This window comes from Penicillium odoratum (assembly GCF_028828045.1).
Source record: "Penicillium odoratum strain IBT 22623 chromosome Unknown utg000005l_segment0_segment0, whole genome shotgun sequence".
NCBI classification, from domain to species: Eukaryota; Fungi; Ascomycota; class Eurotiomycetes; order Eurotiales; family Aspergillaceae; genus Penicillium; species Penicillium odoratum.
Window position 1 is genome coordinate 1,128,432 of NW_026643147.1, and position 19,061 is coordinate 1,147,492.

Below are 19,061 nucleotides of genomic sequence, written 5' to 3' on the forward strand. Positions count from 1 at the left end.
GGATGAACGGTCTTACACAATAAGATCTACATACTCATGACTCCTGTTATCTTTCGGGTCGAATGTTCCATTCATTAGAATACATCAAATGGGCATTCACGATCATATTGCACTGACGTAGATAAAACCATAGGAAGCCAAGCCAACCATGGAATCAACCACTCGTTCCAACCATCATATAAACGTGAACCCTTGAAAGAGAACGTAATTCGAAATAATGATGTTATGCATCATTCTTCTCGTACCCAATGCCCACTTTTTCCACCTTGCTTTTCAATCAACCGCACAGCCCCGATAATCATGCCTTTATCCACAGCCTTCAGCATATCATAGACAGTCAACGCAGCACCCATGGTAGCCGTCATAGCCTCCATCTCAACACCAGTGCGACCAAAACAGCTGACGGTAGCTACTATTTGTATGGCACCATGATCATCGGAATTGGCGGGCTGAACCAGCTCCACGCTAACCTCCACTCCCGTGATGCCAATCCCAGGGTGGCATAGAGGGACGATATCTGGGGTTTTTTTAGCGGCCATGATGCCTGCAATGCGGGCGACGCTGTACACGTCGCCTTTATGGGTACCTTCGCCGCGTCGAAGGATTTCCCATGGCTTTTGATTGGAGAAGGCGACCGTGCAGGCTGCGGTGGCTAGTCGTTTTGTTTCTGGCTTTTCGGTGATTTGTGTCATATGGACGGTTTGAGAGGGGGTGAGATGTGGCAGTTCGGAGTCTGAAGCGGTAGGGAGGGATCGGATGGAGGTATTTGTCTTCTGGGGGGGTTCTTGTGATCGTATGCCAGATTGTCCGCTGTGGTAAAGACGGGCTTGGTATAGCCCGGGCGATGATGCAAGGAGATGTGAAGGGACGCTTGTACATTTTGTTCGTGAATTGGAAATTGGCCATGGGTATTTTTTGCTATCTATTTCAACTATCAGCACAGGATTTCCAAAATCCAAGCTCTCAACATGATATCGTAAGTACATGATGGGCCTTTCAGGCCTGGTTTGCCTTAAACTCCATGCGAAATATGCAAGTCGTAATTCATTTCAATAATCAGAAGGCTACCCACCGATCAGAATCATGGGCCGGTTCTTCATATTCTCGAGCTGGCCCATGCCGGCGTGTTTTGCCTTCTTGCGTTTCACAGCCAAGCCAATGATATCCAAGATTTCGCGTTCCCGCTCGGGGATTAAGCCCCCTTCGTCACTAAGGCGAGCTGCATCCTGCACTGTTTCGAGCAGACGGAGATCTTTCAGCGCCTCCTCGTCAATAGGCTGTCCGTCATTCTCCCTGCGAATGATATCCCGCAGAGAGACTTCGGCATTCCCGAAAAGGCAGACTTTCAGATTACCATCGCCAGTGATGCGCAACCTATTGCAGGTTCCACAGAAGTTGTGCGTCATGCTGGTGATAAACCCGACACGGCCCTCAAACCCAGGGACCATATAGGTCTTACTGGTATCATTTTTATGATCGACAACTTTTTCCAATGACGGATACTTTTCTCGAATCACCGCCAACATCTCTTCATATGGGAGCATCTTGCCCTTATTCCACTTATTTCCATCGAACGGCATATACTCGATGAACCGTACTTCAATAGGCTTCTCCCGACCGAGTTCGACAAAAGGGAGAATCTCGCGATCGTTCAGACCGCGCATCACAACGCAGTTGATCTTCAGCTTAATTCCAGCACCAGTTTTATTCATTTCCAGAATCCGATCAATACTTTTCATCACAGCCTCAAAGCCCTTGCGTCGTGTCATGATCTGGAACTGAAAGGGATCAAGCGTGTCGAGACTCAGGTTCACGCCTGTGAGACCAGCTTCGACCATCGGGTCTAGCTTGCGATATAGAGAAATGCCGTTGGTGGTCAGACAAAGTTCTCGGAGCCCGTTCTCACGCAGCTGGCCGATCCTCTGCATCAGAGGAACAATGTCTTTCCGCACCGTTGGCTCGCCGCCCGTCAGGCGAATCTTTGTGACGCCCTGGGAGACGAATAAGGATGATAGATAGACGATTTCCGGCGACGTCAATAGTCGGGCTGGGGGTGACAGCTCCACACCCTCTTCAGGCATACAATATAGGCATCGAAGGTTGCATCGTTCGGTGACACTGATTCGCAGATAATCATGTTGACGGTTGAAGGTATCGGTGAGGAAGTGGGAGAATGGCTTCGCAGTCTTCAGAGCTGTGAGTCTAGGGGCGTGCGGGGAGGTCTCGGTCGGTGTGGAGGAGACAGAGCTCGTGCTTTGCCACCGAGTGGTGAACAACCCACGAGGGGGGTGAGATAAAGCTCGCCGATACAGCATAGCTACTAGTAGGTATAATTCAAAAAAGAGTCATATTGGGGCGAAATAGATATGATCTCAATGACAAGGCGTTCTAGCTTATCGGGTGGACATGCTGTTATCGGGTGGGGAAGCTTAGTAATACATCTTTTCGGTAGGCTCCGTAGACATTTCGCGGTCAAGTCATGCAGTTTCGCCCGCTCAGCAAAGGCTCTTATTGTCTAGTGCGTTGGAAGTTCACCCAATCTGAATGTATAGTAAGACTGTCCAATGATGCACCGATCTTGGTTCCACACTTCATATCCCTCAAGATCATGCCCAACCCCGAGTGTCATGTATAAGGGTAACACATGTTCCACCGTCGGATGGGCATCAACCCAGTCGCCACGAGTTTGCAGGTCCAGAAACCTAGCGGTTCTTTCTTGTGGGGTAGGTGCGTCGAGCGCGTCCTTGGCTGCTGCTTCCATGCGGAGAGCAATGCTCGTATCGCTGGTTCCCGCTCGAGTAGCAGGGAGGTTATGACATAGCATACCAGAGCCTATAAGGAGAATCCGACCACCACTGATGGCTGTTAGCACTTCTTCCGTGTGAAGGACAATTAGTTCATACAGAGTTGAAAGAGCCTTTCCAAGTTCAACATGAGCGTTGAGATCGTCGCCTGCATATGTTGAGATTTGTAAAATCGGAACATCCAACTCGTCTCCTTCGGGGAACATGAGCTTGAAGGGAACCCATCTGTGCAGAGTTAGCCTGTGTGAATCAGCTAAACGGTAGTATACTGACACTCCATGGTCTAAATCCCGCTCAGTACTCTCAACCTTCACGCCCTGACTCTGCAGATGTTGAAACACCTTCTCAGCCAGCGCGCGGGAGGATTTATGAGCATATTCATACTCAAAGACATGTGGAAAGGTCTTTTTCCACGAAGGGCCAAGATCATGCCACACCTTAGTTGGCTCTTTGAAGTTGACTAAATAATCGATTAATCGGTGTTACCGGCTGGATCCACAGATATAATCTACCTTGGATGGCGTCACTTTCACCTTCAAACTCGCCACAGGTGAGAACAATTGCTTCCGGTTTCAGAGCTTTGATCTCCTTTCCTAGTTCACGCAAGCCTTGTCGGACGGCTTCATGCTCAGGCTTGAACATAATACTTACGCCGCCTGAGACGAAACAGTCAGCAGTTTGATATTGGCATGAATCGGCGGGCTTAATCTATGTCTCACCATGACCAATAAAATAGGTCGGCAGTCGCGTATTCGAGGTAAGACTCATGATGGCTTCAGTGTTGTTTGCGTATTAGCCCGCAACATCAGATGTTGGGAATGCATCTACCACGGGTGTAGATTCGTTATGTATTTAAATCGAGGCCGCTTAAAAACAAATCCGGCCCGCACGGAGTCCGTGGTTTACCCAAACAAGGGTTGTAATGCGCCTGTGGACACTGAATTTTTGGAAATTTGAGTCCTGATAATCTCATTGGAAGGACTTAAAGGTCGTAGTTTATCAAAATTTCAGTGTTTATCGTTTGCCCCTTATGACAGGCGTATTCGTATTGGAGTCGAGATGCTTACTCAGCTCAACTCAAAGGGATCTTTGATACTTCAATATAACATTTGTATTCAGATGCCGAAAATAAGCACTTGAGCCCTGGAATGTATGGATGCCTAGAATAGATGTGGAGAGTCTAGATGAATTGCGTACTAAATATGTGTTGTTTTACTCAGGGGAAGTTTCCATTCCGACCGAGTCCCCACCCGAAATGGAAATCAAAATTGCATTTATGCTCTAGAATTTAGCTACATAATAGATGTAAAACCGATAATATAGCTGCGATAATATCAACTACTTCATGCTCAAAATCTGATGTTCAAAGTCACGATTTGGCTCATTCCATCAATCATAGTTATCAGACCCACATTTCAAAGGGAAAAACTCTTCTCACCCCTGACCACGCGTTTGCTGCAGTATACTGCTAGGGGGGAAGCCTAGCCTCCGAATCTATTTTCATCCGTTCCAACAGAAGGTTGTTAAATTGACATCCTAATCCATCAGTGGTACAGAGCTCATCTTTAGTACGTTCCATCTCCAATAAACAAACAACCTTGGAACGAACATGTGCTAAAGCCACCTAGCTACCATGGATCCTTCAACCTATACCGATCCCCAGTTGACCCTACAGGATCGACTAGTGATCGATGCCCTGATCAATGAGCCTGCCTCAATAAGTGAGTTACCCAACCCCGCCCTGTAACACAGTCCCGCTCACAGTAAAAAGGTGAAGCAACATCATCGCATCAGCAATTATCACAGAAGCTCTATGATATGAACGATGTTTCTCATCCAACGTTTGATCCAACCATCTTCCAATTCTGGGATAATTCATTATTACGCGACAAGCTTCCAGCTCCCATCCAGCGCTATGTCCTGCAGCCATATCTCAAATGGGCCCAGGGTGTCGTGCGCTTCCCGACTGACGTCGTGATGCTTACACATCTGATCCTGTACTTCACAACTTTAGTCCCCAGCGCTATCTATCTGTATTGTCATTTTTCCTGGTGGCATGGTGTTCTCCACTGGGCCATGCAGTTATTCTACTGCGGTGCCTTCACTTTAATGAAACACCAACATATCCATATGGGCGGTGTTCTCGCACCTCAATACTGGATCTTCGACAATCTCTTCCCTTACCTGCTTGATCCGATGCTCGGGCATACGTGGAACTCCTACTTCTACCACCACATCAAGCATCACCATGTCGAAGGCAACGGGGCCCAAGACCTGAGTACCACAATGTTCTATGATAGGGACAGCGTCGCTGACTTTGCATGCTACGTTGGCCGGTTCTTCTTCCTCATCTGGGCCGAGCTTCCGCGCTACTTCTGGTCCAAGGGACAGAAGAAGTATGCGTGCAAAGTGGCTTTCTGGGAACTGAGCAACTACCTCGCCATCTACCTGCTCTATAACTACGTCAACGCCCGCGCGACTATGTTCGTGCTCATCCTCCCGCTGACGGTTATGCGTATCGGCCTGATGGTCGGAAACTGGGGCCAACATGCCTTTGTGGACCCTAGTGATCCAGACTCGGATTACCTCTCAAGTGTCACGCTGATTGATGTGCCGGTGAGTTTGATGGGACACTGGCTGTACTTTGGTCGAGATAACTAACAAGAATAGAGTAATCGTTTTTCCTTCAACGATGGCTATCACACTTCGCATCACCTGAACCCTCGTCGTCACTGGAGAGATCATCCCGCCGCGTTTATCAAGCAGAAGGATCGTTATGCTGAAGAACGGGCTTTGGTGTTCCGGAACGTGGATTATATCTTCATTACGGTCAATCTGCTGCGCAAGAACTATCTTCACCTGGCGAAATGCCTTATTCCGATCGGAGATCAAGTCAATATGACCCTTGAGGAACGAGCAGAAATGCTGCGGACTCGGACCCGCCGGTTCCGTCCTGACTCCAAGAAGAATTGTTGAACTTCTGTTAAAGGGCTTGGGAGTTGATGGGAATGGAACTTAGGATCAAAACAGCGGAAGCAGGGAACGGCTCGAATGCTGTGGGTGGAGACGGAGCTGGACTGATTCGTTATTGTATGGTTTCTGGGGGTCATGGTGCTTAGCGTTGCATATTTCTCATACTAACATCAGACATAAATGTGAAGGCTGCTGAAAGTAGCTACAATATGATTTATTTCTCACACCTGAATTCTCTAGAGAAATTGGACGCTGTCGGGTATAGGTGTAGGATTGAATGCAAATTGACGCGATGCTATGTCCAAAAGTATCAACGAACGTAAATAGATCTCATGAAATGCACCAGGGAGATAGGAAAAAGCAAGTAAATCAAAATTGAGGAGCCAGGTTCTACTTTAAATGGTAGGCTCTGCCTCTAGAACTTCCGCATGCTCCTCTTCCTGATATGGTGGGGGGGCAATCTCGCCTTCGTTTTCCGTCCACACTTTGGATAGCTCTTTCTCAATCTCTTCACGACGTTGTTTCAATTCATCGACCTTGTCGAGACGCTTGCGCAGCTCTTGCAGCTCCTTCTCAACGCCAAGTTTCTCCTTCTCCGTGCCAATTCTCTCAAACTCCCAGTGCTCACCTCCCTCTCCGAGACCAAGTCTGAGGTTGAAAGTGTGGTATTTCTTCAAAGAAGCCCGGGTGGAGATAGTAATGAGAGTGATGCCGCGCTCCTTGGCACGCTCATACAGGAGGCCTTCCACATCCGAAGAGACTGCCGATGTTCCCTCATCGAGGAAGGCATATCGTGGCTCATGGTAGAAGAGCCGGGCCATCCCCATACGTTGCTTCTCTCCACCACTCAGAACATCTTTCCACTCCTTGCGAGCATCCCATCCTCCTTCACGCGCTGGCAGGTAGCCTAAATGCGCGGCATCCAGAATTTTCTGCAAGTTTGCATCGGTCTCGCCGGCCTCTCGCATATCGATTTCTGTGTGAGGGTAGAGAACCTGATCACGTAGAGTACCAACGCTCAGATAGGGTCGCTGGGGGAGAAACATGATACCATCTAGACCGAATCCACGCGGACGGCTGACGAGTCCGCGGTACACAGGCCACAGGCCGGCTACTATGCGGGGGATTGCAGATTTGCCCACACCATTAGATCCAGATATGAGAAGGTGATCACCGGAGTGAACGATGAATGACAGGGAGTCGATTAGCTCATCACCACCCATAGGATAAAGAGACGGAGCCACGATGGGAACCTGTTCTAGACGAACTCCATCGAAACCATTGTGTGTTGTGCCTTGCGCATCTGCGAGAGAATAGAGCTCCGAGTATGATCCTCGAGGTGGGTAGTAAGCGCTTGCGTGGACCCGATGCAGGGTAGAAATAAGGGTGTAGACACGCGAAGTGTAGCCTGCAAGCTCGGAGATATCCTTAATACTGTACATCATGCGACCGCCTGCGTCCGCCAAGGATAGCATAAGACGTTTGTTGGTGATAAACTCTTTCATGCGACTCCGTTCACGACCCTTGCCCTCCGGTGTGTCAATCATCTCCATGGCACCACCCGAACCGCCCCAGGCGGGAAGGAAGATAGGTAGAGAGGTGATTAGATAGCCAAATGCTGACCATGAGTATTTCAAAATGATGTCTTCCAACATATTGTATCGAATCTTCAGGCTGTAAATGCCTTCCATCCAGCGCTGCAGATCTTTGAAGCTCTTGACCAAAAAGACTCGCTCGATATCGGCACCGCCATAGAACGAGATTTCCTCAGCATTAGCCAGAAGTCGAGAATGTAAGCCGCGGAAATCACCCTCCTTTTTGCCCTCAACAGCCTTGAGCTTGCCAAACGGCGGAGATAACTTGCGAAGTACCACAGCGGTGCTGAAGTATCCAGCGAGAATTCCACTCAGAGCCAGTGGGCCAAGGGATTGGTATAGTTGGTAATTGAACACGAAGAGATCCACCATAGGCTTGCCCATCGAGGAGTACAGAGAAGCAGCAGCAGAGCAGAAAAGTGTGAGATCTTGTGTGATGAACTGATCGGGACCCTGCCCAATACCTCCATCCAGGTTCATCAACTTGTAGTAATTGTCATTATCGGTCAGATAGAGGTCGTGAATGTATCTCGTAAGGCGGGTCCGGAAGGCGATCGACACCTTGGACTGGAGAAATTTGATCATGGCATTGGTATACGAGGCCAGGGTACCGATGCCTAACCATTTGAAAATACCCCACATGAACGGTCGACCTTTACCAGCAACCAGATCTCTAACGATTTCACCGTCTAATCGTGCAATCAAAAGAGAGAGATATGTTCTCAGAAGAAGAAATAGGCCATGGCCCATAAGCAACCCCGTCTCCTTGCTTCCCCACCGAGGGACCATGATGCTCCCCAGGCTGAGAAACTGGTGCAGGAATGCCAAGTTCAATCCCGGCTTTGTTGTAGGAGGTGGGATCTGGCTCGTCGAGCCCTCAATGCTCCGAGCCGACGCTGGAGGATTCAAGAAAAGTCGCCGATGGGCATCGAAGGTGGTCAGCTTGGTGGGATGGATTATCACCTTGGAGGTACGTGAGCCCTTATAAGGCACATAGATGGTACGAGATCCATCCTTGCCACGTATCCCCGAGTTGCGGCGCAATAGCCGGCGACCTTGAGCGCGTTCCCTTGCGCGCTCTCTCAGCCACTTGTATCCTCCATATCCCGAACTGACAATAGACAAAAGGAGAGCGACCGTTGCGATCAAACGGGTGGTTCGTGTGGTACGACGGACTCGAGAACGAAGGAGTTCGGAATAGTGTAAGTAAAGGGCTAGGAGGGGGTCCTCCGGGCGGCGGAGGGTTGACTGGATGGCCATTTTGAAGCCTGATCGGCTTATAGTGCAGTGCTGTAGGCCATAGGTCAAGAAGAAAGAGCCCAGTGCAGACTATGTTCAAATGTTGGTTTGAGGCGGAGGAGGAGAAGCAAAGTTGACCTACATCATTTGCATGTGAACCTCGGGCGGAGATGGAGCACGTGCCCGGGGAAGCTCCTGTGGGGAGATACTTGTGGGGTACTTTGCTACGGCTGGGCGATCACATTGATACCAATGTATCATCTAAGTACATCACTCTGTATTCATATGGTAGAGATCATAGGAGTCATTAGGTATTCAATAATTACTTGTCCGTGTTTTAAATACTGGAGATCAATGTTGGAGCAAGTCACCCGCGTGTATTTATTCTGTCCTTAATATGGATATACCCCGGACTTCCGGTGTATGACTTCCGGCAGGGGTTTGGTGATTGGATTTTAGCTCCTCACCACAAGTTACAAATAAAAACTTTCAAGCCTGTTCAGAGGCTAAATGGGCTAAAACATTCGTTTTCTTAGACTCATTCCACGACCACTTCATCAGTCTAGCGAGAGCCGTGGCGACAACCGCCATGGACCCACCTGCGGCTAACAAGCCGATATCCGTTGCGAAAAGCCAGCAGATGGCTATATAATTGAGTGAGCGCGGCCCAAATGATAAGAAAAGAACTTTGTGCGCTCGCAGTTTGAAATGCCTCAAAGAAATATTCTATTGATGATCGCCGATGATCTCGGCAAGCAACTGGGCTGCTACGGAAACAGCAAGATCCAAACGCCGCATCTAGATCAGTTGGCTGCAGAAGGCACTAGATTTGATCAAGCTTTTACAAGTACTGCATCGTGCAGTGCTAGTCGGTCGGTCATCTATACTGGCCTCCATACTCATCAAAATGGACAATATGGACTCCATAATGGGCGCCATCATTTCACCACGCACGACCATGTGGAAACTGCTCCTGCATTGTTCTCTCAACACGGATACACCACTGGGCTCATTGGCAAGGTGCATGTTGGGCCATCTTGCGTGTATCCTTGGGATATGAAAGCCGAGAGTGACAGTCGTGACGTTGCCTCTGTCGCCGATCAAGCTACTACATTCTTTGAGAGCTCCAAGTCAACTGAAAAGCCCTTTTTCTTGACTATCGGATTTATCGATCCGCACCGTGATCTCTCACGCTCGGGATTCGGTAATGATGGCGAATATGATCCTCGAGTGAAGAATATTGACTACAAGCCGGAAGACGTCGAGATCCCGCCCTTCATTAATGACCTACCTAAAGTTCGATGTGAATTTGCAGAATACTACAAGTCCATTTCTCGACTCGACCAAGGTATCGGCATGGTCTTGGAAGGGCTGAAAAAAACCGGCCTAAGTGACGATACACTCATTCTCTTCGTGAGCGACAACGGCCCCCCATTCATCAACTCCAAAACGACTCTATACGACGCCGGAGTCTGCCTACCCATGATAATGAAGTGCCCCGGATCCTCCGCTGGTGTAGCAAACCCCAACCTCATATCCTATGTCGACATTCTGCCTACACTTCTTGACTGGGCCCAGCACCCGAATCCCTCGCATCCAACCCGTCTCGGGCGTTCATTTCTTCCCATCCTGGCAGAGCAATCCCAACTCGAGACATGGAGCGAAGTATTCGGCTCACACACATTCCATGAAATAACAAACTACTGGCCTACCCGATTCATGCGTAATCGCCGCTACAAATACCACCGCAACATCGCCTGGAGACTGGATTTTCCTTTCGCGGCTGATATTTACGGCTCGTTGACTTGGGAGGAGATCCGCAACTCCGACGCAAGTCCGAAGATGATCGGTCCTCGTCCACTCAAAGATTACTTTTTCCGCCCGGCGGAGGAGCTGTATGATATTCAGGCCGATGCGGATGAAGTACGTAATCTTGCGAAGGATCCGGAGTACGCTCATGTTCTGGAGGAAATGCGCATTGCCATAGAGAAATGGCAGGGTCTGAGTGAGGATGCTTGGCTCTATCGTGATGGAGTCTCTATGCTTTTGGTTCGGCACCATATTGATGCTGGCTTGGAGGTTCCTGATCGTTGGGATTTTGATACTGATGTGCCGGAGAGCAAAGGTCAGCCCAAATTCGCTTCTAACTTTGCTTGGGGGGCTTAGATGTTCAATTGATAGACCTTCAAATCTATATTGTTTATGGAAGCTTCGGTGCAAGTTGAAATTGTACTTAATTCAAGAGGTGCCTTAACAAACCCTCCGAGTGTCCACCAAAACCTCCGGAGAAATGTCATTTTCAATGGTGAATGTGAAGTGCGATGCTTCATCTAAATATATTTGTCTATTTTAGCTCTATAGGACTATATGGTTATGGCTTACTACTGCCATATGGCTTGCTCTGGTCTTCACTGCGTTGATAGCTCCCCTGCATCGCAATGTCAAAGACCTGCTCGAGGCGCGAAATGGCCTCGTCGGAAACCTCTGTGACAAGTCAGAATATTGACATGGTGTATTGAGATTATGAAAGCAACTTACGGTAGTGAACCACCACTCGTCCTCCAGATAACTTTAACCCTTTCTCCTTACCGATCACAGCAAGATCATTGGGGCCCACCCCAGAGGCCTCCAGATCAAGCCATACCATGTTAGTGTGCACAGGGAACTCCAGCTTACCTCCACGGCTGGTCCACAGATCCGCAATATGCTTCGCTTTAATATGAGTCGCCAGAAGGTGGCCCGTCTTGCCCTGAGGGTCGGTTCCAAAAGTCTCGTCCAGGGCTATCCTAGCTGCAGACGCAAACACACCCGTTTGACGGGCACCGCCACCAATAGACTTGCGGAACCAGCGAGCCTTCTTGATGAATGCCGCAGAACCCACAAGAATGCTTCCGACCGGTGCGCCCAGGCCCTTGGAAAAGCACAGGCTAACGCTATCAAACAGACTCGTGTAGTCGGACAGACTACCAGCGCCAGAGACAACAGCTTCCCACAGTCTCGCACCATCCAAGTGTACCTTGATATCATTAGCATGTGCCCATTCGACGATCCGACGAGCCTCAGCCAACGGCATAACCATCCCGTTGAGTGTATTCTCCAAGCTGATCAATTTGGTGGGACAGTGGTGGATGTCGTCGTCGAGCACAGCATGCTTCTGGATATCCTCCAGAGTCAGGTGAATACCGTTTTTCGGCACCACGGTCTGCACCGTGGCTCCGGTCCAAGCGCTGACACCACCAGCCTCGTAACAGATTATGTGAGCTCGATGATCGCACAGGACAGAATACGGGGGCTGGGCTAGATGCGAGCGGATAGCGACCTGGTTTCCCATAGTCCCCGAAAGGACTAGCAGCGAATCCTCGTGATGTGTTCTTTGAGCAACGTAGCTCTGGAGGTCGTTGGTGGTCGGGTCCTCGCCGAAGACATCGTCCAGGAGGGTGGTTTCGCAGATCGCGTTGAGCATAGATGGCGTGGGCTTGGTCATTGTATCACCTGGAGAAGAAATGGTCAGCTCCTAAAATTGAATTTCTGAATTGAGGTAAAAGTGTCAAAGTACTCCTGAGATCGAATTCCGCGGCGCCGGCGCCGTGCCAGCTGGTCTGACCGCTGGATGGGGTAGATAAATGAGCCATGGCGACCTTGTGTCCAATTGATGCAGATTGAACTGGCAGAGAAGGTCGAAAAGTCCCAACAGAGCGAGTGAAGGTGCGGAGGAGTCGACTCATGTCCTTATCTGCGCGAGAGTTGACTTGGATGCGCAGAAACGCGGGGAAATAAAAATTGTCACATGATGTACGAGCGGGGAACAGAAGCGGTTAGCCGCGCTATCTTTCCTATCCCATCTTAGGCCTATCTCAGATGATCTCAGATACGATATGCGCAGGGAATGGTATATCTATACATAGTATAAACCACTGTAGTACAACAACCTAAAGGATTTAGGGGATAACTCATAAAGACTGACAGTTTACAATCAATCTAAGACCGGCCCAGAGGGCTTTATTTTACATATCCTTTTTTACTACATTTTCAATCTTCAGAATCCAGAAGGCTTCCGCCTAATACAGCCCGGACTATCCTTATTTTCTTCTAGGAAGCTATAGGCTGGACTATTCTTACAACTTATAATCCTCTACTGATACTTCATTTAACACTTATTAAATTTCCGAAAGACTTTTGCTTCTCTTCTATGTATATACATATTAAGGGCTTCCCCTCTCCACCTTTAACTGCCGCGTTATTTTTCCGATGCTCTATTGCAACAAAGCAAAGAGAGCAACCATAGCTCCAAGAGTAGCACCCAAGCTTGGTCCAGTACCGGCACCGGCACCAGAGTCAGTGGCAGTCGCGCTGGTAGAGGAGCTAGTGCTGCTTGAAGTGCTGTTGGATGATTTGCGACTGACGGTCACATTAGTGTTATAGCCGCTGGTTTCATCCCAAGGGTAGGGAGATGTGTAATTATGGGTCGCACTCATGCCACTGTATGTCTTCTTCACCACGTCGAGCACACCGTGACCAGCTGAGCACTTGGCGTCAGTGTTGGGAACAGGCCAGGTCCATGAGGAGCCTGCCACTTTCTTCAGAGTAGACGAAATATCAAAGTACTCATCCAACTCTCCGGTGGTCAATGGGCCAGCGTAGGTCTCGTTCAGATACAGATTGGTCAGATCAACATCATAGTTGATATAGCCGGTCTTGTTAGCCACAAGCTCGAAGATATTAGCACCGCAATCCCAGCGACCCAGGGATGGAAGGCCCCAATTAGCAGATACGGATGCGATGCTCGAGTAGTGTGTGTAGAACGTATCGTCCTTGGTGCCTTTCAAGTTATCCGGAATAGCCCCACCAAGCAAGATGCTATAAACCCGATTGCCCTGATCGTACGAGTATTTTTTGCCACTTACAATAGCACCATCTTCGTCAAAAGTGAGAAGGACAAGGGTGTTGTTCATGAAGTACTCGTTCTTCAGCAAAGAGGACATCCAGTTGCGCTCCCACTTAGCACCGAAGGTAATATTTGTATCGTGGGCATCATTCGTAATGTTCGGGGTGATGAAAGCCCACTGAGGAAGCTTTTTGTTTGCAAGATCTTCTTCAAAGTTGGTGAAGTTCTTGATCTGACGAGCACGCGTCTCATTTTTGACCACAGAATCGTAGAGAACCAGAGGGTTGTGCCTGCGCACATAGTCGTCCTCAAATGTCTCTTGATTAGAATAATTGAAGCCTTGGAAGCCAGGGTACGGCATATGCTCCTGGTATTCAGCCCATGAGATACCCTTGGTATCCAACAGATCTGGGACAGCAGAAACGTTTTCAGGGACCTGGAAAAAATCGTCCCAATCCATCCCAAAAGTATCACCACCACCTGCAGCACAGTAATTGGGCTCCGATGGGTGAGTAACGCCATGGTAGTTGGTCCTTTTTGGGTCAGCATTGGTTCTACAGACTTTGCATGGTATCTTGGCTTACAGCAAGATTCCCTGGGAGGCAAGCCATTGCATGTTGGTATCAGCCGCTGAATCGGCATACCCCTATCGCTTGGTTGTTAGTATAGTCTCCCTTCTGATTCTCTATCAGGAACTTCACGTACCACATTCTCCATCCAAACCTGGTAGAAGCGATCAAAGGCAACACCTTTGACGTTCGAAACGGGAGATTCAGGCAAGGTTGTTGCCATCGCAGCCTTAATCTGGCTGAGCGATGGTTCGGAGGTGGTCGCTACTAGAGCGCGGGCCATAGCCGCCATTGACAACAGAGCCGCCACGGTCTTCATGTTGGCGTGAGTCGATAGTCGCACTCAAATTGAACTTCAAGTGAATGACGTATAATGCAGATTATACCGCTGCAATTTTGTTAGTATAACCACACTCGAAATCAGCCAGTGAGTTGCGGCCGCTCCGACTCTTATTTATGCTGAGAGTAAACAAGGCAAGACCGCATCTTGAGTACATCGCTTAGACAGAGATGTGGAGCTATGGGATGAGCGAGTCTTGGCCAAAGAGGTCGACCGTCACAGAAACTATATTTTCCACAAATTTCCAAAATCAGTCATAAAGTTGTAACCATTCATGGGTTCTACTCGCGTTTAGCATCGGCTCTAACCGCTCAGTGTGCGCCTTTTGATGACCGCATTTGTCAGGTCCTTCCATATAACTTCGAGAGCCAAATGATCAAACACGTGTACGGCACTTGGGCGCGCTAACAATTAGTAAATCAACCGTTGTGCAGGGTTGGGTCTCTTGGCGACTGGAGCCGGAGTAAATCATAGCCAATCAGTATCGCTGTAACCGAACCGTGCTGCATCGTCGAGCATCGGAACTCGCGAGACATAATCCAGATTCTACGCTACCGAAAAGGCTCATCTAGGGGATAATTAAGCGAAATACTGTAGGACGTACGGGATCGATCACACGAGAGCTTGGATGAAAGAACTGGTGACGGCAGAGAGGATTTTGTGCACGCCCATCGGATATTGTCGGCTACTGGGACGCCTCCGGACGCGAAGGTCATCTGGGGGCTGCCATTGTCGCGCTCAACGACCATGAAAAAGTGATAGAATCACAACGAAACCATTCATGTGGGGCCGATAAGTGCCGCCGCGGGGGGGGGGGGACCAGGGACGGAAATTCGTGCGATCAGGGTCCAAAATAATTCGCCAGTTGATCACATACGGACTTCGTCCCGATTTCGCTCCAGTAGGAAGTCATAGACGTTAAATATCACAGACGAAAGGGAATTACTGATGACCAAGATGAACAGTCACTTACTAGAGTAAAATGTTGCAGAATGCTTACTGAGGTCCGTGGCTAATCTGGACTATTCGACTGTACATGTAAAAACGGTCGCCCGAGGCCAAAAGTATATTTTCTCCTCACTTTCGAATAATTATTTGAATCAAATCATGAGTCAGACAATTTTAGGTGCACTCAGTATTGGCAGTTGTTGGGTAACAAAAATTTCCAACGTCCTCAACTCCGTACACAAGAAATCCCCCCAAATCGACTACCTGATTTTTTACAGTCGTCCAGTCAAGCACTGGCAGCGGGTCGATCGTCAACGAGGAACCACCCGGAGCAACACCCACAATGGCTAACATACCCTCATGACCCAAGGCTTTGATGGATGACTGAAGCAGAGGGACACCGCCTGTGGTATCAATGATATAATCTACCCCATCGGGAAACATCTCTTGCAGACCCTGCGCAAGATCTGGTACACCTTTCGTGTTCAAAGTGTGGGACGCGCCAAGTGAGCTGGCTAATTCGAGCTTCGAATCAACAATATCCACCGCTACAACGCTCTCAACGCCCTGAGATCATGCAGCCATCAACGCAGATAACCCGACAGCTCCCATTCCTAGCACGACAAACCGAGACGACGGCCTCGGCTTAAGAACATTCAAAACCGTGCCAGCTCCGGTAAGATATCCACACCCGTAGGGGGCAAGAACAGCTACGTCTGCATCGGTGAATCCAGAGGGAGACAAAATTTTGACGAATGAACTCTCTGGGACGATGGCTAGCTTGCTCAGGGACGACTGGCCGAAGAATTGACCTCGGATGGGCTGACCCGTGGTCGATGAGATGGGTGAATCCGCTGCCGACATGCCTCTGACACCGCCGAAGTTGATTGGCATGAACTGTCGACAGAAATCATTGCGTCCTTCGTTGCACTGGATTTAATTGTTGCAAGTCGAGAAGCTTAAACAGACGTGGTCACCTTCCCCGAGGGTTTTATCTTTTACTGCGCTGCCAACCCGTCGGACAATTCCCGCTCCTTCATGGCTCAGCACTGCTGGATATTCGCCAATTGGAATGACACCTTGTTGAACCACAAGGTCCTGTCCCCTTGAGTCAGAAATTATGCTGGATCTACGTGAGGTAGGAGCTGTGAGCTTACAGTGTGGCACAGGCCTGTATACTTCATCTCGATCAAGACTTCGTGTGGCCGGACTTCGTCCAGAACCACATCTTGCAGAACATATGGGGACCCTGGAGAATCGATTACAAATGCCTTTGTGGGGATCTGCTTTTCAGGTATCATGGTGGGGTGCTTGAAGTTCGTCGATTGTACTAATGTCTTTCATGAAATCTTTGATCTAGGAAATTCCAGATCAATTGAATTGACAAATGGATTATAGTGAAATATCGAGTCCAAGAAAATTTGGTAGTAAGATATCTTTTTGAAGCACGAGCAAAAGATCAAGATCTAGTTATCCACACTGAATCTTTGATCGATATTTGCGGGTCCCTCCCCGCAGAACCGATCAAATCGGTCTGTTTCCCCGCAAATGGCATTCTCGGGAGGGAAGATCGGTACATCAAGGAGGTACATCCAAGGATGAAAACACGCGGAAGCTGCCGCTACATAATCCCGCGCTATTTGATCCGCTAGGCCGAGCGTCAAACATATCTTATTAAACTTTGACTGAGCTTTGAGATTGCTATCTCAGTTTGCAAAATCAGGGATCCGACTGCCGATTGCTGTACCGGTCTATGTGACTTGACGGTCTTCGTACACAGTGAGGCCAATACTATGAAAGCAAATGCCTGGTCAAGCGGGGTAGGGGAGAAAGAAGCACTAACACAAGATTGACCTTAGACCAGGCCCTTCGATGTCCACAGCACTCTTCACGACAGAATGTGGCCGAGCATATATAAAATTCAGATAAACCGACCACGATACAAGGGAAAGAAAGAAAAAACAAAAATGCACTTTTATGTATCCTAACCCAGGTATAGTACAAGATTGCTCTGGAAAGGGTTTACTCTAGGAGCGTATTGTGCATCTAGCCATAACGCCCAGACCACCCAGAAAAGCAGAAACACCCGTAAAGACAATCAAAGGCCCATAACCAGTACCGTATGCCTTCCCAGCAACGCCCTCCCAAGAACGCTGATCAAGCAAAGCCCCACTCAACGGTCCACTGACAATATTACCAATACCCCTTCCAGTCGAGAGAAGTCCAAGGATAAGACTAGGGTCAGTGTAGATGCTCTTCTTCTTCACCTCATTCACGACCGCTGGCCAGGTAGAAGTGAACGAGCCAGCAAACAGCCCGTAAAAGATGCAGAAAATGTACAGTGGCGCCAGGCTATCAGCCAAGCCCCATATCAAAAATACGGCAATAGTACTGCCAACAGTCGAAGCCAAAATGCACGTTGTAGCGTGGTACCGATCAACCAACGAGCCCATAATGACGCACCCAAAGACGGATGCAAGGTTGAAGACCATGACGGTCAAAGTAGATTCGATACCGCTGGCTCCCAGACTCTTGGCGTAAGTGGGAAGATAAATAGTGGGAAGGAAATAGCCCATTGCCTCCATGATATTTCCAGATTCGTAAATTAGGAATGTCGAGTCCAACAGGAAGCGGAAGTCCAGTGGCTTGGTGTGCGACGCACGAGAGATTGGAAGTCGTGGTCGAAGAAATGTGAGAAGCGGACCACCAATAAGTAGGAGAATGATGGACCAGGCGCGCAGTGCCGTTTTGTGACCGAATGTATCTAGCATCCACTGCAGGACAATGGGGAGAATGACACCCGAAAGACCGGTACCAGCCTTTATGGAATTAGTATTTCGATTTGCATGGTAGATCCGGTGATGAATTTACTTACCCACATAATTCCGAATGCGAGTCCCTTTCGGCGCACGAACCATTCGTCCATGAATATGATTGTCGGTGCATATGCGAGACTAGCACCAATGCCATATGCAACACCCTGAGACACAATGAGATGGGTAGTGTTTGTTGCAAAAGAGCTCAAGGAAAGCGCAAGGCACATAATGATAAACCCAACTGGGGCAGCCCACAACTTGAGACGGGGCATCACTTGCAACAGGATGAATGCCACAGGGAGCAACATATAGGAGATACCCTGGTGTAAGTCAGCAAAGATAGATCCAATAATATCACATTTATCAACAAACCATTGCACAAGTCCCGACAATGGCAATGTCACCAGAGCTCTTGAACGGTTCATGAGTGGAGTAGTAATCCTGGAAAATTCCAAAAGAAAAGGTGAAACCTATAGATATATTAGAATGTTTCCCAAGTTTCAAAATTGATCACCATACCCCAAATTAAAGCTTCAATGACAAAGCATGCTGCGAGGAAAAGCCATGCTCTTTTACCTCTATCAACCGGTGGCAAGTTAGCTTCGTGATGCTCCGAGAGGGCTTCTTGGGAGGAGGTTTCGAAAGTCTCCATTCTCGAAATGGACTTTTGATCAAATCGAGAGAATCAAAAGTACTAAAGATCTTACAGGATCGGAAAAAAAAAACTTAAAGAAAAAACCCAATCCACTGCACGCCCTGTCTTGACAACGGTGGGGCTCAGCGGATCCCGGTTGCGGCGGTTTCTAGCGCCATGCAAAACCCAACTTTATGACTTCAAAGTTGCAGAATGTAGATCATATTGACTACATGACCAACTCTCAATTTGTACGGT

At 48.7% G+C, this 19,061-nt stretch overlaps 8 protein-coding genes across 8 annotated transcripts; 2 read left to right on the forward strand and 6 right to left on the reverse strand.

Annotated features, from left to right (window-relative positions):
- Nucleotides 1-230: 230 nt before the first annotated feature.
- On the reverse strand, nucleotides 231-3,572 carry N7520_005961 (molybdopterin cofactor biosynthetic protein; the record flags this gene model as incomplete). Its single annotated transcript, XM_057139895.1, has 6 exons — nucleotides 231-784; nucleotides 1,073-2,253; nucleotides 2,574-3,029; nucleotides 3,078-3,264; nucleotides 3,317-3,460; nucleotides 3,524-3,572. The coding sequence occupies 6 exons, from the start codon at nucleotides 3,570-3,572 to the stop codon at nucleotides 231-233; spliced, it is 2,571 nt and encodes an 856-aa protein (XP_056993901.1).
- Nucleotides 3,573-4,437: 865 nt separating this feature from the next.
- On the forward strand, nucleotides 4,438-5,780 carry N7520_005962 (fatty acid desaturase; the record flags this gene model as incomplete). The annotated part of the gene is made up of 3 exons (XM_057139896.1): nucleotides 4,438-4,525; nucleotides 4,576-5,420; nucleotides 5,475-5,780. 3 exons carry the CDS (start codon nucleotides 4,438-4,440, stop codon nucleotides 5,778-5,780), a joined length of 1,239 nt encoding a protein of 412 aa, XP_056993902.1.
- Nucleotides 5,781-6,172: 392 nt separating this feature from the next.
- pxa1 (putative peroxisomal ABC transporter (PXA1)) lies at nucleotides 6,173-8,632 on the reverse strand (the record flags this gene model as incomplete). Its single annotated transcript, XM_057139897.1, has 1 exon — nucleotides 6,173-8,632. One exon carries the CDS (start codon nucleotides 8,630-8,632, stop codon nucleotides 6,173-6,175), a length of 2,460 nt encoding a protein of 819 aa, XP_056993903.1.
- Nucleotides 8,633-9,319: 687 nt separating this feature from the next.
- Nucleotides 9,320-10,777, forward strand: N7520_005964 (sulfatase family protein; the record flags this gene model as incomplete). Its single annotated transcript, XM_057139898.1, has 1 exon — nucleotides 9,320-10,777. One exon carries the CDS (start codon nucleotides 9,320-9,322, stop codon nucleotides 10,775-10,777), a length of 1,458 nt encoding a protein of 485 aa, XP_056993904.1.
- Nucleotides 10,778-10,982: 205 nt separating this feature from the next.
- Nucleotides 10,983-12,336, reverse strand: N7520_005965 (threonine aldolase GLY1; the record flags this gene model as incomplete). Its single annotated transcript, XM_057139899.1, has 3 exons — nucleotides 10,983-11,095; nucleotides 11,150-12,103; nucleotides 12,168-12,336. The coding sequence occupies 3 exons, from the start codon at nucleotides 12,334-12,336 to the stop codon at nucleotides 10,983-10,985; spliced, it is 1,236 nt and encodes a 411-aa protein (XP_056993905.1).
- Nucleotides 12,337-12,864: 528 nt separating this feature from the next.
- Nucleotides 12,865-14,384, reverse strand: N7520_005966 (Acid phosphatase; the record flags this gene model as incomplete). The annotated part of the gene is made up of 3 exons (XM_057139900.1): nucleotides 12,865-14,029; nucleotides 14,081-14,142; nucleotides 14,202-14,384. The coding sequence occupies 3 exons, from the start codon at nucleotides 14,382-14,384 to the stop codon at nucleotides 12,865-12,867; spliced, it is 1,410 nt and encodes a 469-aa protein (XP_056993906.1).
- Nucleotides 14,385-15,527: 1,143 nt separating this feature from the next.
- Nucleotides 15,528-16,654, reverse strand: N7520_005967 (Polyketide synthase enoylreductase; the record flags this gene model as incomplete). The annotated part of the gene is made up of 4 exons (XM_057139901.1): nucleotides 15,528-15,920; nucleotides 15,957-16,283; nucleotides 16,323-16,451; nucleotides 16,511-16,654. 4 exons carry the CDS (start codon nucleotides 16,652-16,654, stop codon nucleotides 15,528-15,530), a joined length of 993 nt encoding a protein of 330 aa, XP_056993907.1.
- Nucleotides 16,655-17,380: 726 nt separating this feature from the next.
- On the reverse strand, nucleotides 17,381-18,821 carry N7520_005968 (uncharacterized protein; the record flags this gene model as incomplete). The annotated part of the gene is made up of 4 exons (XM_057139902.1): nucleotides 17,381-18,172; nucleotides 18,229-18,489; nucleotides 18,542-18,639; nucleotides 18,689-18,821. The coding sequence occupies 4 exons, from the start codon at nucleotides 18,819-18,821 to the stop codon at nucleotides 17,381-17,383; spliced, it is 1,284 nt and encodes a 427-aa protein (XP_056993908.1).
- Nucleotides 18,822-19,061: the final 240 nt, after the last annotated feature.